Below are 18,951 nucleotides of genomic sequence, written 5' to 3'. Positions count from 1 at the left end.
TCTTTTCCACAACTGTGATGTCTGGTGTGTTGTGTTCCAGAACTTTGTCAGTCTGGAAGTCCCACAGTATCTTTGCATGCTCATTTTCCAATAATTTTGCAGGTTTGTGATCCCACCAGTTCTTTGCTGCTGGCAGGTGGTACTTGAGGCATAAGTTCCAATGAATCATTTGGGCCACATAGTTGTGCCTCTGTTTGTAGTCTATCTGTGCAATTTTCTTACAGCAGCTGAGGATATGATCAATGGTTTCGTCGATTTCCTTGCACAGTCTGCATTTTGGGTCATCAGCTGACTTTTCGATCTTGGCCTGAATTGCCTTTGTTCTGATGGCTTGCTCCTGGGCTGCAAGGATCAGGCCTTCTGTCTCCATCTTCAGGGTCCCATTTATGAGCCAGAGCCAGGTCTTCTCCTTATCAGCTTTTCCTTCAATTTTGTCAAGGAACTTTCCATGCAATGTTTTGTTGTGCCAGCTGTCAGCTCTGGTTTGTAGTGTGGCTTTCTTGTACTGGTTATTATTATTATTATTATTATTATTATTATTATTATTATTATTAACATTGAGGCTGGGTGGCCATCTGTCAGGGGTGCTTTGCTTGTGCTTTTGGTGCACAAAGGCAGAAGGGGGTGGGGCTAAATAGCCCAAGGGGTCTCTTCCAACCCTTATTATTATTATTATTATTATTATTATTATTATTATTATTATTAATATTGAGGCTGGGTGGCCATCTGTCAGGAGTGCTTTGCTTGTGCTTTCGGTGTACAAGGCAGAAGGGGATTGGACTCAATGGCCCAAATGGTCTCATCCAACCCTCATTATTATTATTATTATTATTATTATTATTATTATTATTATTATTATTATTTATTGCTCGGTGGCCAACTATAGTCCAGCCCTCCAATGGTCCGAAGGATCGTGAACTGGCCCCCTGTTTAAAAAGTTTGGGGATCCCTGGTATAAAGGCATTAAATGCTTGCTGTATGTGTGTTCTGAAATTATTATTATATTATTATTAATAGGTTTAGAGGTGCAATGGGGAGGGGGAGCTGCACTGCATCTGTCCCTTATTTAGCTCTGCCTTGGTGCTGCAACCTGATGAGTTTCCCTTCCGTCTTGGACTCACGGGAGCTCTTCCTGTTGAACTGTCCAGCTGCTGTGAGAGTGACTTCCTGTTGCTGTAAAGAGAATGGGACTGTCTGTACCGGGAGGCTGATTTTTTGGCCATGGGACCATCGATTTCTCCAATCCAGTAGGGACTCACGCCTGTTCAAAAATAGAAAGGGGAAGATATGAAACAGTTATTAATTCATTTCATGTATTCATTTAATGCACTTACTCAACTACAGTAGAGTCTCACTTATCCAACACTCGCTTATCCAACGTTCTGGATTATCCAACACATTTTTATAGTCAATGTTTTCAATATATCGTGATATTTTGGTGCTAAATTCATAAATACAGTAATTACTACATAGCATTACTGCGTATTGAACTACTTTTTCTGCCAAATTTGTTGTCTAACATAATGTTTTGGTGCTTAATTTGTAAAATCATAACCTAATTTGATGTTTAATAGGCTTTTCCTTAATCCCTCCTTATTATCCAACATATTCGCTTATCCAACATTCTGCCGGCCCGTTTATGTTGGATAAGTGAGACTCTACTGTACCTCATATTACAATTTTCACTCGTTGCACTTTGCCCAGTTCGTTTCCCCACCCCAGCCCCTCTACTTGGGTGCCAAATCCATGTTTTTACTATGATCATTATTTTATGTTTTTATTATTTATTTATTTGTTTGTTTATTTCCATCATTTATATGCCGCCCTTCTCACCCGAAGGGACTCAGGGCGGCTCACAATCTGGCAATTTCAATGCCGGTATACAGTAGAAAAATAAAACATAGCAATTAAAACGATCAATTTAAAACACTCCAATAAATACATTTAAAACAGTATAATAAAATACTTAATCCATTCGTCCACATAATCTTGCACGTAAACCTTAGTCCGGACCGAGTTAAAGCCATCATAATTCATTCATTAAACGCTTGTTCGCAGAGCCAGGTCTTTACCTTTATTATGTTTAGAGTGTTAAATTTTAATGGCTGTGTTTGTATTTCTTGATGTTATTTTTATCTTGGTTTGCTGTTTTATCTGGGCTTGGCCCCATGTAAGCTGCCCCGAGTCCCTTCGGGGAGATGGAGGCGGGGTATAAAAATAAAGTTCTGTAGGGTTGTTCTTCAGTTGAATTTATATGTAAATCAGAACAGATACATTTTAAAGTACAACTCCAGCCATATATCTATATATATAAAAGAGTGATGGCATCACGGCAACCCACAAAACAACAAAACTACAGGCCCCCCAACCTCGAAATTTGACGACACAACCCATCATCCACGGCTCTAGGTTGATACAACAAAAAGAAAAGAAAAATAAAGTCCTAATTAGAGAGAGAGGAATAATTGCTTTTATCCAATTGCTGCCAGTTAGAAGGCTAAGCTCCTCCAACTTGGTCTCCTAGCAACCCAATAAAAAATAATAAAAAACACTAAAAAATACTTAAAAACACTAAAAAAATTAATACAATAAAATACCATAATAACAAAAAATAACTAAAAATTATACAAGAAAATAATAAAATATATTAACTAAAAAGATAACTTACAATAAAATTAATTAAAACATACAAATAACGTCAAATAAAAATTACACAACAATTTTTAACCAATACCACCACCACTTTGCCACAGCAACGCGTGGCCGGGCACAGCTAGTGTATGTATGTATATATATATATATATATATATATATATATATATATATATCCACATATATATGTGTGTGTATATGTATATATGTGTATACAGTAGAGTCTCACTTATCCAACATAAATGGGCCAGCAGAACGTTGGATAAGCAAAAATGTTGAATAATAAGAAGGAATTAAGGAAAGCCTATTAAAGGTGAAATTACGTTATGATTTTACAAATTTAGCACCAAAACATTGCAATATATTTAAAACATTGACTACAAAAATCGACAGCAAAAGCAGTGGAATACATGGTAATGTTATGTAGTAATTACTGTATTTACGAATTTAGCACCAAAACATTACAATATATTGAAAACATTGACTACAAAAACATTGGCAACTAACAAATTGACTACAAATAAAGATAGAACTGCATAAAATAAACTTACAGTAGAAAAATTGTTTTTTGTTATTGTTCTTTGATGTTTCATATTTTATTTTATCATTGTTTTGTATCTGATTTTGCTGTAAGCCGCCCCGAGTCCCCTTCGGGAGAGATGGAGGCGGGATATAAATAAACTTATTATTATTATTATTATTATTATTATTATTATTATTATTATTAATGTATAATTGTCTGTCTTGTCAGTGTATAAACAGCACTGAATGTTTGCTGCATACGTATGTTCCCTGGGGGGTTGAGAAGGGTTGAATATAAATCCTGTAAATCTATATATATAAAAGGCTTTTGGCATCACGGCGACTCACAAAACAACAAAACCCAACACCCCCCAAACTCTAAAATTGGCAACACAATCCATCATCCCTGCCTCCAGTAAGATACAACACAATCACACAAAAAACACAATCACAACACCAAAAAAAGGCCAAAACCCACAACAGGCAATGTACGCATGCGCACGGAGCTCAAAGTATTTTTCGGGATAGGGACCATGGGCGGGAACTTCTACTATTCTTATTCTTATTGCCATGTTTTCTATATTTTGTAATCTATATATATAAAAGGGTAATGAAATTTCGGCCTAGGACAAAACAACAAAACTACACATCCCAGAAACACTAAACTTGGCAGCACAACCCCTCATCCATGCCTCTACGTTCATACAACAAAAGAAAAGAAAAATAAAGTCCTAATTAGAGGGAGAGGAATAATTGTTTTCATCCAATTGCTGCCAGTTAGAAGGCTAAGCTCCGCCCACTTGGTCTCCTAGCAACTCACTCAGCCCAGGGGACAGACAGACTTAGGCCTCTTCCACACTGCCTATAAAATACAGATTATCTGATTTTAACTGGATTACAGTATATGGCAGTGTAGACTCAAGGCCCTTCCACACAGCTATATAACCCATGTATATATTATCTGGACTCCACACTGCCATATAATCCAGTGTGCATTTTATACAGCTGTGTAGAAGGGGCCTCATATAATCCAGTTCTAAGCAGATAATATAAGTTTATAAATATAATATGTAATAATTACTGTGATATAATAATACAGAACAATATAATCTCTAAAATCAGGACAGTAAATAAAGAGCAACGTTCTGAAAGCATAAGCCACAGCAACGCGTGGCCGGGCAAAGCTAGTAAATAAATAAGATGGTCAAATAGTCTGTTCTATGCTGCTTCCTGTGGTTCAAATTTCTTATCTGTCATTGAGTCACTGCAATGTATTAATGACATTGCTCTTTCTCATAGTACTGACTTAGATAATACATGTAGATCATTCTGAAATGCCACAATTGCACTCAGTATTAAACTTACTGGCTGAATTACTACGAGTCCTTTGGCACTTGGCTTTGGTCTGCAGAACGGAGCCATTTTGCCTGTTCAGTTTAACGGGTTGCTCTTTGTTTGAGCAAACTGAGGATTCCTGGATGAATGGAAAGAAATAAAGATTAATCCTCTGTCATCCCACTTTGACAGCTGTTTTAAAAATGTCCCACTTTCTCTTCCCTCCCCTCACTTTCTCCCTTTGTCCTATTTACAAAACCCAAAACGCAAAAATACTAATAAATGGGCCCAAAACCAAAGTTTTGAAAAGTTCCTTCTTAAGCTCTGATCAGAACCTAGAAGCAGGTACAGAAAGTGAACTTCCCAGGCCTGCTTACCTTGTGAGGAATTACTAAATTTACCAGTCCTTTTGCTGATTGGATGATGGATTCTGCCTCTTTTCTGGAGAGCTCTTTAACAGATTGCCCATTAACCGTCAAACGCTCATCACCAGACCTCACGCAGCCACCCCTTTAAATATAACAACAGAGAGATACACAATCTATATATATAAAAAGATAAAAAAAAATTCGGCCTAGGACAAAACAACAAAACTACACATCCCAGAAACATAAAACTTGGCAGCACAACCCCTGATCCATGCCTCTACGTTCATACAACAAAAAGAAAAGAAAAATAAAGTCCTAATTAGAGGGAGAGGAAGAATTGTTTTTATCCAATTGCTGCCAGTTAGAAGGCTAAGCTCCGCCCACTTGGTCTCCTGGCAACCCACTGAGTCCAGGGGACAGGAAGAGTTAGGCCTCACTTAGGCCTCTTGCACACTGCCTATAAAATACAGATTATCGGATTTTAACTGGATTATATGGCAGTGTAGACTCAAGGCCCTTCCACACAGCTATATAACCCATTTATAATGGACTTAATGTAAGGTAAAACCTTTACTCTTTACCTTAACTACCACCAATTCCTCAATACTTTATTTCCCATACCACCAAACTTTGCCACAGCAACGCGTGGCTGGGCACAGCTAGTTGTTTAATAATAAACCCTAAATAGTCTAAGGCACAGATGTAAGGCATTCTGTTTTAGCTCTGTCCCCTGGATGGAAAAATTGCAAGTCTGTTCCACTTTCTGTATACTGCAAGAATTTCATATATCCAAAGATAACTGCAACATTTCCCTTTAATTTTTTTGCTTTTCATAGGATTTTAAAAGAAAATTTTAAAGTACCTCTGGGCAGCTCCTCCGTCGATCATGTAGTTCACTGTGAGTTCTTTTCCAAAAGTGGAACAGTTGGGACTTCGAGAGACTTGAATTCCTAGGTTATCATTTCCCGTGGCAGCGCAGAGTTTCCAAATGCAACTATCCTGGTTGGGAAGACAAAGCAAGAATGTTTTTTCAGGGATGGAGTAACTGAAGCAATTCAGCATGTAGCCCTGAAAACTCCTCAAGTCTCCTGATACCCATAACATCAATTTCCAGCAAACTTTTGGGGGTTGTAGCCCCCTTAAAACTCGGATTCCCCCCTTCTATGGAACACATGAAATATGATTCTATGAAAACTCCAAAATTCACACATTGATTGTTCCTTTATTTGATTATTTTTAAACTTGGTGTAACCCATAGTGAGAGCCATTTTATGAGGTTTTTATTGTGTAACGTTGCCTTTTTTTGGCACATTTTTGCTGTGCAAAAGCTTTGAGTGCAACATTGCTGTTTCCTACATTTAAAAATTCACCAGCTGTGGGAACCTTCAATGTGGCCTTTTTTTCTTCCTATGCAAGTTTCTTAAGAAGTTGGGAAATCCAGCTTCAACCCCAGCTGGGAAGCTGACGAATTGCCATTCCATCTCTAATGTGAAGAACTGTTGGAAACCACAAGCATTCCTATCTTGTTTATATCCCATATGTTATCTTCCTACATATACCTATGCTTGAGTCCCTTTGGGGAGATAGGGTGGTATATAAATAAATAAATAAATATTATTATTATTATTATTATTTTATTATGACACAGCAAACAAGATAGATATGCTGGATTTCATATCACAAAATCACAAGTCGAACACTTCCCAAGTGTCTAGGACTGTGTGATGTATTTTCGGATGATGCGCGCAGATCCCAGCAGGGTGGCCTTTTGCAGCTGGCAGATTGTAATTTTGTCAATGTCTATTGTTTCCAAATGCCGGCTGAGATCTTTTGGCACGGCACCCAATGTGCCCATCACCACTGGGACCACCTGCACTGGTTTCTGCCAGAGTCTTTGAAGTTCAATCTTGAGGTCCTGATAGCGGCTGAGTTTTTCCTGTTGTTTTTCGTCAATGCGACTGTCACCTGGGATGGCGACATCAATGATCCAAACCTTTTTGTTTTCCACAACTGTGATGTCTGGTGTGTTGTGTTCCAGAACTTTGTCAGTCTGGATTCGGAAGTCCCACAGTATCTTTGCATGCTCATTTTCCAATACTTTTGCAGGTTTGTGATCCCACCAGTTCTTTGCTGCTGGCAGGTGGTACTTGAGGCATAAGTTCCAATGAATCATTTGGGCCACATAGTTGTGCCTCTGTTTGTAGTCTGTCTGTGCGATTTTCTTACAGCAGCTGAGGATATGATCAATGGTTTCGTCAGTTTCCTTGCACAGTCTGCATTTTGGGTCATCAGCTGAGTTTTCGATCTTGGCCTGAATTGCCTTTGTCCTGATGTCTTGCTCCTGGGCTGCAAGGATCAGGCCTTCTGTCTCCTTCTTCAGGGTCCCATTCGTGAGCCAGAGCCAGGTCTTCTCCTTATCAGCTTTTCCTTCAATTTTGTCAAGGAACTTTCCATGCAATGTTTTGTTGTGCCAGCTGTCAGCTCTAGTTTGTAGTGTGGCTTTCTTGTACTGGTTTTTTGTCTGCTGTGCTTTGAGAAGTTTCTGATTTATAATATTATTATAAATTATTATTATTATACAAATTATTATTATTATACAAATGAACTTATTCTCATGACTAATAAATGTTTTACTGACCTTTCCAGATTTTTTTATCGTGTCAGAAGTGACTTGAGAACATATTGCAAGTTGCTTCTGGTGTGAAAGAATCGGCCGTCCACAAAGACGTTGCCCAGGGGACACCCAGATGTGTTACCATCCTGCTAGGAGGCTTCTCTCATGTCCCCACATGGGAAGCTAAGGCTGACAGATGGAACTCACCCTGTCTCACAGATTCTAACTACTAACAGTTCAGTCGGCACAAAGGTTTAACCCATTGCGCCACCACACCCACTTTTCCAGAAAGGAAGCTGTGAACATATTACGGTACATTATCTATCCTTACCTGTGCATAACAGTAGATAGACTTGAATGTTCACAGCTTCCTTCAGTACACATAAAGGTAAAGGTTTTCCCCTGACGTTAAGTCCAGTCATGTCTGACTCTGGGGGTTGGTGCTCATCTCCATTTATAAGCCGAAGAGCCAGCATTGTCGGTAGACACCTCCAAGGTCATGTGGCTGGCATGACTGCATGGAGCGCTGTTACCTTCCCGCCGGAGCGGTACCTATTGATCTACTCACGTTGACATATTTTCAAACTGCTAGGTTGGCAGGAGCTGGGGCTAACAGCAGGTGCTCATTCCGCTCCCAGGATTTGAACCTGGGACCTTTCGGTCTGCAAGTTCAGCAGCTCAGTGCTTTAACACACTGTGCCACCACCAGGGGCCCCCACATACCTTGTCATTAATGATTTTGCAAGAACTGTATAGTATTGTATAGTATTGCAAGGGGCCGGGCTGTGGCACAGGCTGGTAAGCAGCTGCTGCAATAAATCACTCTGACCATGAGGTCATGAGTTCGAGGCCAGCCCGTGGCAGGGTAAACACCCGTCAATTAAAAATAAAATATAGCCACTGCTCATTGCTGACCTAGCAACCCAAAAGATAGTTGGAATGAGGAAGTGCCGTCAGAGTGGATGATGAAGCAGCTGCTCCCCCCTGTGGCCAGAATCGAACATCCCCTCAAGAGAAGGTTAAATTGCCTCTGCGTCTGTCTGTCTCTGTTTGATATGTTTATGGGCATTGAATGTTTGCCTTATGTGTATATAATGTGATCCGCCCTGAGTCCCGTTTGGGGTGAGAAGGGCGGAATATAAATACTGTAAATAAATAAATAAATAAATAAATAAACAAACTGTATTGTATAGTACTGCAAGAACTGTATAGTATTGTATAGTACTGCAAGAACTGTATAGTATCGTATAGTATTGTATAGTACTGCAAGAACTGTATAGTACTGTATAGTACTGCAAGAACTGTATAGTATTGTATAATATTGTATAGTACTGCAAGAACTATAGTATCGTATAGTATTGTATAGTACTGCAAGAACTGTATAGTATCGTATAGTATTGTATAGTACTGCAAGAACTGTATAGTATCGTATAATATTGTATAGTACTGCAAGAACTGTATAGTATCGTATAGTATTGTATAGTACTGCAAGAACTGTATAGTATCGTATAATATTGTATAGTACTGCAAGAACTGTATAGTATCGTATAGTACTGTATAGTACTGCAAGACCTGTATAGTATCGTATAGTATTGTATAGTACTGCAAGAACTGTATAGTATCGTATAGTACTGTATAGTACTGCAGGAACTGTATAGTATTGTATAATATTGTATAGTACTGCAAGAACTGTATAGTATCGTATAGTATTGTATAGTACTGCAAGAACTGTATAGTACTGTATAGTACTGCAAGAACTGTATAGTATTGTATAATATTGTATAGTACTGCAAGAACTGTATAGTATCGTATAGTATTGTATAGTACTGCAAGAACTGTATAGTATTGTATAATATTGTATAGTACTGCAAGAACTGTATAGTATCGTATAGTATTGTATAGTACTGCAAGAACTGTATAGTACTGTATAGTACTGCAAGAACTGTATAGTATTGTATAATATTGTATAGTACTGCAAGAACTGTATAGTATCGTATAGTATTGTATAGTACTGCAAGAACTGTATAGTATCGTATAGTATTGTATAGTACTGCAAGAACTGTATAGTATCGTATAGTACTGTATAGTACTGCAAGAACTGTATAGTATTGTATAATATTGTATAGTACTGCAAGAACTGTATAGTATCGTATAGTATTGTATAGTACTGTAAGAACTGTATAGTACTGTATAGTACTGCAAGAACTGTATAGTATTGTATAATATTGTATAGTACTGCAAGAACTGTATAGTATCGTATAGTATTGTATAGTACTGCAAGAACTGTATAGTATTGTATAATATTGTATAGTACTGCAAGAACTGTATAGTATCGTATAGTACTGTATAGTACTGCAAGAACTGTATAGTATCGTATAGTATTGTATAGTACTGCAAGAACTGTATAGTATCGTATAGTATTGTATAGTACTGCAAGAACTGTATAGTACTGTATAGTACTGCAAGAACTGTATAGTATTGTATAATATTGTATAGTACTGCATGAACTGTATAGTATCGTATAGTATTGTATAGTACTGCAAGAACTGTATAGTACTGTATAGTACTGCAAGAACTGTATAGTATTGTATAATATTGTATAGTACTGCAAGAACTGTATAGTATCGTATAGTATTGTATAGTACTGCAAGAACTGTATAGTATCGTATAGTATTGTATAGTACTGCAAGAATTGTATAGTATTGTATAGTACTGCAAGAACTGTATAGTATTGTAGAAGCGACAACAGCAACAACCACCACCACCTGGACAACACAATGTTATTTTCTATCCTGGCTTTCATAATACTTCCTGGCTAGGGTTCCTGGAAGGCTCTCAGTTCACCAACCTTGGAGCCATGCATACTCAAGACCAGCAGTAGATGAAAACATAGAACATCTCCCAGCATTTTCTCCGAACGAACAGCTCTTAAACTCAGGCGTGTTTTCTAAAAGATGCCTGCAAGACCTCAGCTTATCCCTGCTGTGCATCGCGCCATAATGACAGATTTGCCCGGTGGTGATGCTCTCTCCCCATTCCAGGAAGGGCAGCCTGCTGTGCCACTGAATGAAGAGTGCCTTGGATGAGCCAGCGACACAGGAGGGGTGTAATACCCTTGCCACGCGATCTATGCTGCCTCTGAGGGAAGAATTTTGGCCAGGGTTTTATGCCTCTGCATCTACAACACCGAGACAGAGGAAAATCTCACCAAATCCTTGGAAATACTCAATAGCCAACGGTTGGTGGCTCTCCTACCTTTATGAAGAACTTTCTCTTGATATTCTTGCAGCTATCGCTGGCTGAGGCTCTCAGCTGCATCATGCTGGTGAGCATAAGTGGATCAGGAGAGCCACCCTCGCTGGACGAAGTACACACTAATTCAAGGCGAGGGCAGTGGCTTGCTTCCTCTTGACCCCAGTTGTCCTGGTCCTCAAAGGGGTCGGGGCATTTCTCCTCCGGGCTCGACCCCTCGTCACTGCTCTTGCCATTGCAGAGGATGAGCGAGCGCGAGAGGGAGCGCAGCGTCTTCGATTTCCGAGTCTTTGAGCCGTTTGGTCGCTCCATCTTCAGGGACCAAGTAATAGTCTGTCCCCTATCGATTTGCCATAGCTATCGCTTTCGTTTTTTTCTTCATCATTGCAGTTAAGTTTCTTGAAAGATAGACTTGAATGTTCTTGAAAATAAAAGAATGGAGGCAGAGTCAGGAGTCAATCATCAATACGATGTTTCTTCTTTTCTCCCTGGCACAAAGGAAAACAACACACTGGTTAAAGACACCACCCTTCGGTTCACAAATAACAGTTGTATGTCTCACAATTTGCTAAATTTCCAAAGACATGGTAACTGACTGTTGTTCTATATTTTATGTGTGTCTCCAAGCATACTAGAAGACTAGAAAAGAAGTATTTTGCTCACTGTTCTTCTAAGGACACGTTTAAACCAATTACCGTATATACTCGAGTATAAGCCGACCCGAATATAAGCCGAGGCACCTAATTTTACCACAAATAAACTGGGAAAACATTGACTCCAGTATAAGCCAAGCATGGTAAATTTCAGAAATAAAAATAGATACCAATAAAATTACATTAATTGAGGCTCAGTAGGTTAAATGTTTTTGAATATTTACATAAAGCTCAGATTTAAGATAATACAAGTACAGTAGAGTCTCACTTATCCCACACTCGCTTATCCAACGTTCTGAATTACCCAACACATTTTTGTAGTCAATGTTTTCAATACATCAGGATATTTTGGTGCTAAATTCGTAAATACAGTAATTACTACATAGCATTACTGCGTATTGAACTACTTTTTCTGTCAAATTTGTTGTATAACATGATGTTTTGGTGCTTAATTTTTAAAATCATAACCTAATTTGATGTTTAATAGGCTTTTCCTTAATCCCTCCTTATTATCCAACATATTCACTTATCCAACATTTTGCTGGCCCGTTTATGTTGGATAAGTGAGACTCTACTGTATTGCGAGCCCCTGGTGGCACAGTGTGTTAAAGCGCTGAGCTGCTGAACATGCAGACCAAAAGGTCGCAGATTCTAATCCGGGGAGCGGAGTGAGCCCCCACTGTTAGCTCCAGCTTCTGCCAACCTAGCAGTTCGAAAACATGAAAATGTGAGTAGATCAATAGGTACCACTCTGGTGGGAAGGTAACGGCGCTCCATGCAGTCATGCCGGCCACATGATCTTGGAGCTGTCTACGGACAACGCTGGCTATTCGGCTTAGAAATGGAGATGAGCACCAACCCCCAGAGTTGGAGACAACTAGACTTAACGTCAGGGGAAACCTTTATCTTTACCTTATTATTATTATTATTATTATTATTATTATTATTATTATTATTATTACTGTATTATTATTATTAAGGAATAAAGGAATCCTGAGAAAATAGGGCAAAGAGTGGAGAATAATAGCTGGACAAAAGACAAAGAAATGAAAGAAATGAAATGGATTTCTTGATCATGTATGATATTGGTGAACCAAGTTGGTTCATTAAGTGCTCTGCTATGGCTGACTTCTCTGGTTGGATTAGCCATAGCAGAGTGATTTATGAACCAACCTGGACACAGCATATTATTTGAAAACACAAAATGCTGGACCACTCTAAAAACTACCATGTCAGACTACACAGAGAAGCCATGGAAATCCACAAGTATGTGGACATGAAAATGAACAAAGCATTGAAAATATGTGTGCTCTTGCAAGGAATCCCAGAGCCAAAGACACAGTGCCATCCCAATGCCACCATGAAGCATTTCCCTTGTGCCATAATCTTGCATGCAACTCCAACAAGAAGCCTCTGAGATTCAGCATGCTCTCTTGTTAAAAATCCTTTCCAATCAGTAGCTTACCATGATCTTATCATTTCCTTCAGGAGAAATCGGAGCTGTTACAGGGGAGAGGGAGGGAACACACATAAGCTTTCGAAAAAATAAAATATTAAAAGAAACTTACAACAAAGAAGCAGAAAAAACAGGCTCCATCAGAAAGCTGTTTGTCCTCTCGGGCCTGGCAGAAAAAAACTCAAGTACAATAATTGGAAACATACCCAAGGATTGTCACATGACTTTGTTTCAGTAATTCTGTATAACACTACGGACACTGCTGCTATTTCGTAATTGCAAAAAAGGAGGAAAGGGAAAATAAAATTGACAAATAAATCTCTCTGGGGTATCCCGAAAGATGTCTTTAGTCGTGAGTTTGCATCTTGTCGCAATTTTATTACAAAATGGGTTTATGAGCGCATTGAAATGCAACCTGGATGTTTTTGGACTTCAGTTTTCTCCATAGCCAACCTAACCAATGATTGGGGATTTCAAAGTCTAAAACAGTGGTTTTCAACCTTCCTAATGCCGTGACCCCTTAATACAGTTACTCCTGTTCTGGTGACCCCCAACCATAACATTATTTTTGTTGCTACTTCATAACTGTCATTTTGCAACTGTTATGAATCGTAATGTAAATCTCTGATCTGCAGGATGCGTTTACGTTGGATAAGCGAGACTCTACTGTATTATTATTATTATTGCATTTATTATTTTACTCTATTTATTATTACATATATTATTTTCCTGTATATTATTATTATTATTATTATTATTATTATTATTATTACATGTATTATTTTACTCTATTATTATTAAAAGGATACGTAAGCACATTTACATTGAAGAAGATGAGAATAATGATTTGATCAGAGCTGGACAGTCTTGTCTTAAATTTGAGTTTTATGTAAATATTCAAAAACATTTAACCTATTGATGCCTCAATTAATGTAATTTTATTGGTATCTATTTTTATTTCTGAAATTTACCACCCTCAGCTTATACTGGAGTCAATGTTTTCCCAGTTTTTTTGTGGTAAAATTAGGTGCCTCGGCTTATATTTAGGTCGGCTTATACTTGAGTATATACGGCGCAGGCTGGAGAGCAGCTGCAATGAATCACTGCAATGAATCACTCTGACCAGGAGGTCATGAGTTCGAGGCCCGCTCGGAGCCTATGTTTGTCTTGTCTTTGTTCTATGTTAAAAGGCATTGAATGTTTGCCTATATGTGTAATGTGATCCGCCCTGAGTCCCCTTCGGGGTGAGAAGGGCGGAATATAAATGTTGTAAATAAAATAATAAAATAAACAATAATTCTTCTGTTTTGTAAATGTTTTCCTAACACCCAAAGTCCATGTCAGCCACTCAAAAGAGCACTACTGTGAGTATATACGGTAATCAGGATTTTATATGGCAGTATGGAGCCTCCAGTAGTGCAGTTGGTTAAGCCACTGAGCTGCTGAACTTGCTGACCAAAAGATCGGTGGTTTGAATCCCGGGAGTTTGGTGAGCGTCCACTGTTAGCCCCAGCGTCTGCCAACTTAGCAGTTTGAAAACATGCCAATGTGAGTAGATCAATAGGTACTGCTCTGGTGGGAAGGTAATGGTGCTCCATGCAGTCATGCCAATGGCCACATGACCTTGGAAGTGTCTATGGACAATGCCGGCTCTTGGCTCTTTGGCTTAGAAATGGAGATGGGTACCAACCCTCAGAGTTGGACATGACTAGACTTAACGTCAGGGGAAAACCTTTACCTATTTGGCACCCTTAGTTTATTTTATTATTTATTTACAGTATTTATATTCCGCCCTTCTCACCCCGAAGGGGACTCAGGGCGGATCACATTACACATATAAGGCAAACATTCAATGCCTTAACATAGAACAAAGACAAGACAAACACAGGGCTCCGAGCGGGCCTCGAACTCATGACCTCTTGGTCAGAGTGATTTGTTGCAGCTGGTTGCTCAACAGCCTGCGCCACAGCCCGGCCCAAATGATCAAATGGGTGGGTTTTCAGGAGGAAAATATGATACGTAAGAACTATTAACGCAAAATATACAATTCATCAAATAATGGCACAACTGCAGAACAGACTTCTGTAGACCTGTTGTTTGGTAAGATATGTGGGCCAAGCTTGGAATGTTGCTTTGAAGGAAGAGTGTGTTTAAGAAATGGAGAATAGCTCTAAGTGGGTGAATGGGGAGGAGGAGGAGGCAAGAATGGTTCCAAGTAATGCCTTCTTAGATCAGACACAAACCCAGCATTCAGTCCATTGTTTTCCCATTCCACCATAGTGGTGGCCCTGTGTCTATTTTACCGAGCACAGTCCTGTGCCTGAAGGTGTCCTCTGTCTGAAACAACCAATCCGATTTCCTTCCATAAGAGTTACTAGTAAGTGTTCCATTGTGTCTTTTGCCAGAAAAATGACTGGGCGGGCTTTGTTGCTCTAACAAGGGAAATAGACATTTTTGGGGATGCAGCGTTCCCTCACTGCTTTGTGGTTCACTTTTCGCGGATTCGCTGTTTTGCAGTTTTTCTATACACTCTAAAAGACTATTATAAATCATAAAAAAATACAATTTACAACCTAAGGAAGGGAGGAAGGAGAAGCCAAAGGGAGAGGAAAGGAGCCCAAGCGGCAACGGGACGAGAAGGAGGCGATTTATCAACACACGGTTGATAAAGACTTAAAATAGTGTATAACTACTAAAATAATGTATAAATATTAAAATAAATATAGTGTCCCTACTTCGCGGATTTTCACTTATTGCGGGTGGTCCTGGAACCTAACCCCAGCGATAAGTGAGGGAACACTGTACATCTATATATAATGAAGGCAGCTTAGAATAATGGAAGCTGTAGAGGCCGGGCTGTGGTGCAGCTGGCTAGTAACCAGCTGCAATAAATCACTACTGACCGAGAGGTCATGAGTTCGAAGCCCGGGTCGGGTTAAGCCCCCGACCATTAAATAGCCTGGCTTGCTGTTGACCTATGCAGCCCCGAAAGACAGTTGCATCTGTCAAGTAGGGAAATTTAGGTACACTTTATGCGGGGAGGCTAATTTAACTAATTTACAACATCATAAAACTGCCAGCAAAACACGAGGAAAGGAATGAGGAAGTACAGCCACTAGTGGACAGTGAAGCAACAGCTCCCCCTGTGGCTGGAATCGTGAAGCTGGAAAAAAATGTTAAATGCCTCTGTGTCTGTCTATATATATTGTTTGTCTGTTGGCACTGAATGTTTGCCATATATGTGTTCATTGTAATCCGCCCTGAGTCCCCTTCAGGGTGAGAAGGGCGGAATATAAATACTGTAAATAAATAAATAAATAAATAAATAAACTAATCTGAAGGTTCATCCCATTTACAAGGTCACAAATAAAGCATCCTTGCTAGACGGCCATTCAACCATCCAGTAAGAGACTCCAACAAATGAGTCTCCAGCACCTTCCAAAGTAGTCCACTCTTTAGAAATTCCTGGTATTTTGTAAAGCACTTCTCTGTATTCAATAAGAATTTAATGTAATTTGAACCCACAAAAGAAAGGTTTTTTAAAAAAATTGTGTCAGAAGCAACTTAAGAACATACTGCAAGTCGCTTCTGGTGTGAGAGAATTGGCCGTCTACAAAGACGTTGCCCAGAGGACGCCCAGATGTGATAGCTGGGAGGCTTCTCTCATGTCCCTGTAAGCTAGAGCTGATGGATGGGAGCTCACCCCATCTCACGGATTTGAACTGGCAACCTTCAGTTCAGCAACCCAACCTTAAGGTCAGCAGTTCAGACAGCACAAGGGTTTAACATTGCGCCGCCGCAATGGTTTAAAGAGGTGAGTGGAATGCATCGACACAGTTTTCAAAGCCTAATTTACATATATAAATGATCAGTTAGGTGAAAGATACTAATATTTATTTAGCAATGCATTAGAATGCAGACTGGGTCAGGCTGTGACTGCTGCAAAGTTTACTGGCCAGATGGACACCTTCAAGGGCCTGCTCTTGTGCAAGAGGAAAGGCAGCAGGTAAATAATATAAATAAATATTATTATATAAATATAATAAATATAAATATAATAAAATAAATAAATAAATATTAGGTAATAAATACTAATAATTAGGTAATTAGGTAAATAATTAGGTAATCTTTAAATCAGAAATGGAATGGACAAGTCACATTTTACAATCTCAATCAAACTTCTTCTTTTTTTTGTTTTCATCTCCTTCCGTCTACACATTTTTGATACAGTAGAGTCTCACTTATCCAAGCCTCGCTTATCCAAGCCTCTGGATTATCCAAGCCATTTTTGTAGTCAATGATTTCAATGTATCGTGATATTTTGGTGCTAAATTCGTAAATACAGTAATTACAACATAACATTACTGCATATTGAACTACAGTAGAGTCTCACTTATCCAAGCTAAACAGGCCGGCAGAAGCTTGGATAAGCGAATATCTTGGATAATAAGGAGGGATTAAGGAAAAGCCTATTAAACATCAAATTAGGTTATGATTTTACAAATTAAGCACCAAAACATCATGTTATACAACAAATTTGACAGAAAAAGCAGTTCAATACGCAGTAATGTTATGTTGTAATTACTGTATTTACGAATTTAGCACCAAAATATCATGATATATTGAAAACATTGACTACAAAAATGGCTTGGATTATCCAGATGGTTGGATAAGCGAGGCTTGGATAAGTGAGACTCTACTGTACTTTTTCTGTCAAAATTGTTGTATAACATGATGTTTTGGTGCTTAATTTGTGAAATCATAACCTATTTTGATGTTTGATAGGCTTTTCCTTAATTTCTCCTTATTATCCAAGATACTCGCTTCTCCAAGCTTCTGCCGGCCCATTTAGCTTGGATAAGTGAAACTCTACTTTATCTTGAAACAGTCCTAGCAGATTTTCCCTTCTTCTCACTCTCAACTTTAAAACTTTTCAAAGATTGTAAACAAACAAACAGAGCCCTGGTATCGGTTAGCAGCACATAATGTACTGGACATTCACCATTTCAATATCATGTTCAGCAGAAATACTCACCACTTTCAAGAAGGCCAAAGTTGCTTTGTGTTGCATAGCGATGCCTTGGTTATGGAGGGAAAAAATTCCTGACGCATCCGGCAGCTAAGCATCCCACTATGTCATTTCCAGTGTTTTTAAAGTTTTATATTGAAAGGCAAAAAAACGGACAGCACGTCCAAAGTTTTACGAAGTTTAGTGCAACGTCTCAAGACAGTCTTAGTTTGGTTCTTCTAGGCCGGGTGGTTCAGGCAGCGAAGCATCTCCGCCTGCCATTCCGCTTGCTGGAGAGGCCAAGGAGCAAAGGAGATCGGAGTTGTGTTGAGTTTACCAAAGCCACCGCCGAAGAAGAGCTTCTCGTTCATCACAAACACAAATTGAAAGTCTGAATCTCCCCTTTGAGCTTCTCCTGACTCGCCTTCCAAAGTGTTGGCGGCAGGGAGGGGAGTGAGCCCAAGTGTGCCAGGCTTTTTTTCTTACACACACATGGAAAAAGTGTTCTACTGTTTGGATAATCCTCTAACATCCATGTCTTTCCACTCACTGGCGGACTGGCCGCTCCGATGTTTATGTAATTGCATGGTTCACTTCCAATCCAGCACCTCAAACCCATTTGCCCACGGTTGCAATGAAATGATTCATTTATGACTCTTTTCTCCAAAAGCGGGGAAAGCCGGGAGAGAGAAAGAGGGAGGGAGGGGAGCCTTAACACACTGGGTTTGTTTAATCCTTGATGAAAATGCCTTTCATAGGTAGTTGTGTGTTGAAGGCATTCGGGAAGACGTTCTTTTGTGCCTGAAAATGTGTAAAGTGAACAATCACAGAGGAACACAAAGATCGTAGAAGATAAAAGCAGGATACAAATAAAATATAATAATAATAATAATAATAATAATAATAATAATAATAATAATAAATTGCATCATAAACTGGACACAGATGGAACTGGACAATTCAATTTGGACAGAAAAACAAGAAAACTCATGACCATTCATCATTCACTGCACCCTCGCAGTGATGTTGACCGGCTATATCTGCCTAGACGATCAGGGGGCAGAGGACTCTTACAAGTCAAACAAGCAGTC

The 18,951-nt window shown here is 39.1% G+C and overlaps 1 protein-coding gene across 6 annotated transcripts in view; it reads right to left on the bottom strand.

Annotated features, from left to right (window-relative positions):
- il16 (interleukin 16) overlaps nt 1-18,490 on the bottom strand; it is a 45,104-nt gene extending 26,614 nt beyond the window's left edge. The window contains exons 1-7 of one of the 6 annotated variants that reach the window (XM_062962934.1): nt 17,888-18,490; nt 12,965-13,018; nt 10,747-11,231; nt 5,740-5,876; nt 4,887-5,019; nt 4,540-4,648; nt 1,122-1,261 (exon numbers count right to left, since the gene is read on the bottom strand). In XM_062962934.1, the coding sequence (XP_062819004.1) occupies nt 1,122-1,261; nt 4,540-4,648; nt 4,887-5,019; nt 5,740-5,876; nt 10,747-11,055 (828 nt within the window). In that variant the 5' untranslated portion in view covers nt 11,056-11,231; nt 12,965-13,018; nt 17,888-18,490. The other 5 variants (XM_062962938.1, XM_062962937.1, XM_062962935.1 and 2 more) reach the window with 5 other exon arrangements.
- Between the last annotated feature and the right edge of the window lie 461 nt (nt 18,491-18,951).

This window comes from Anolis carolinensis, unplaced genomic scaffold (genome assembly GCF_035594765.1).
Source record: "Anolis carolinensis isolate JA03-04 unplaced genomic scaffold, rAnoCar3.1.pri scaffold_11, whole genome shotgun sequence".
In the NCBI taxonomy this organism is placed as follows: domain Eukaryota; kingdom Metazoa; phylum Chordata; class Lepidosauria; order Squamata; family Dactyloidae; genus Anolis; species Anolis carolinensis.
This window is presented reverse-complemented; position numbering and strand designations above follow the sequence as displayed.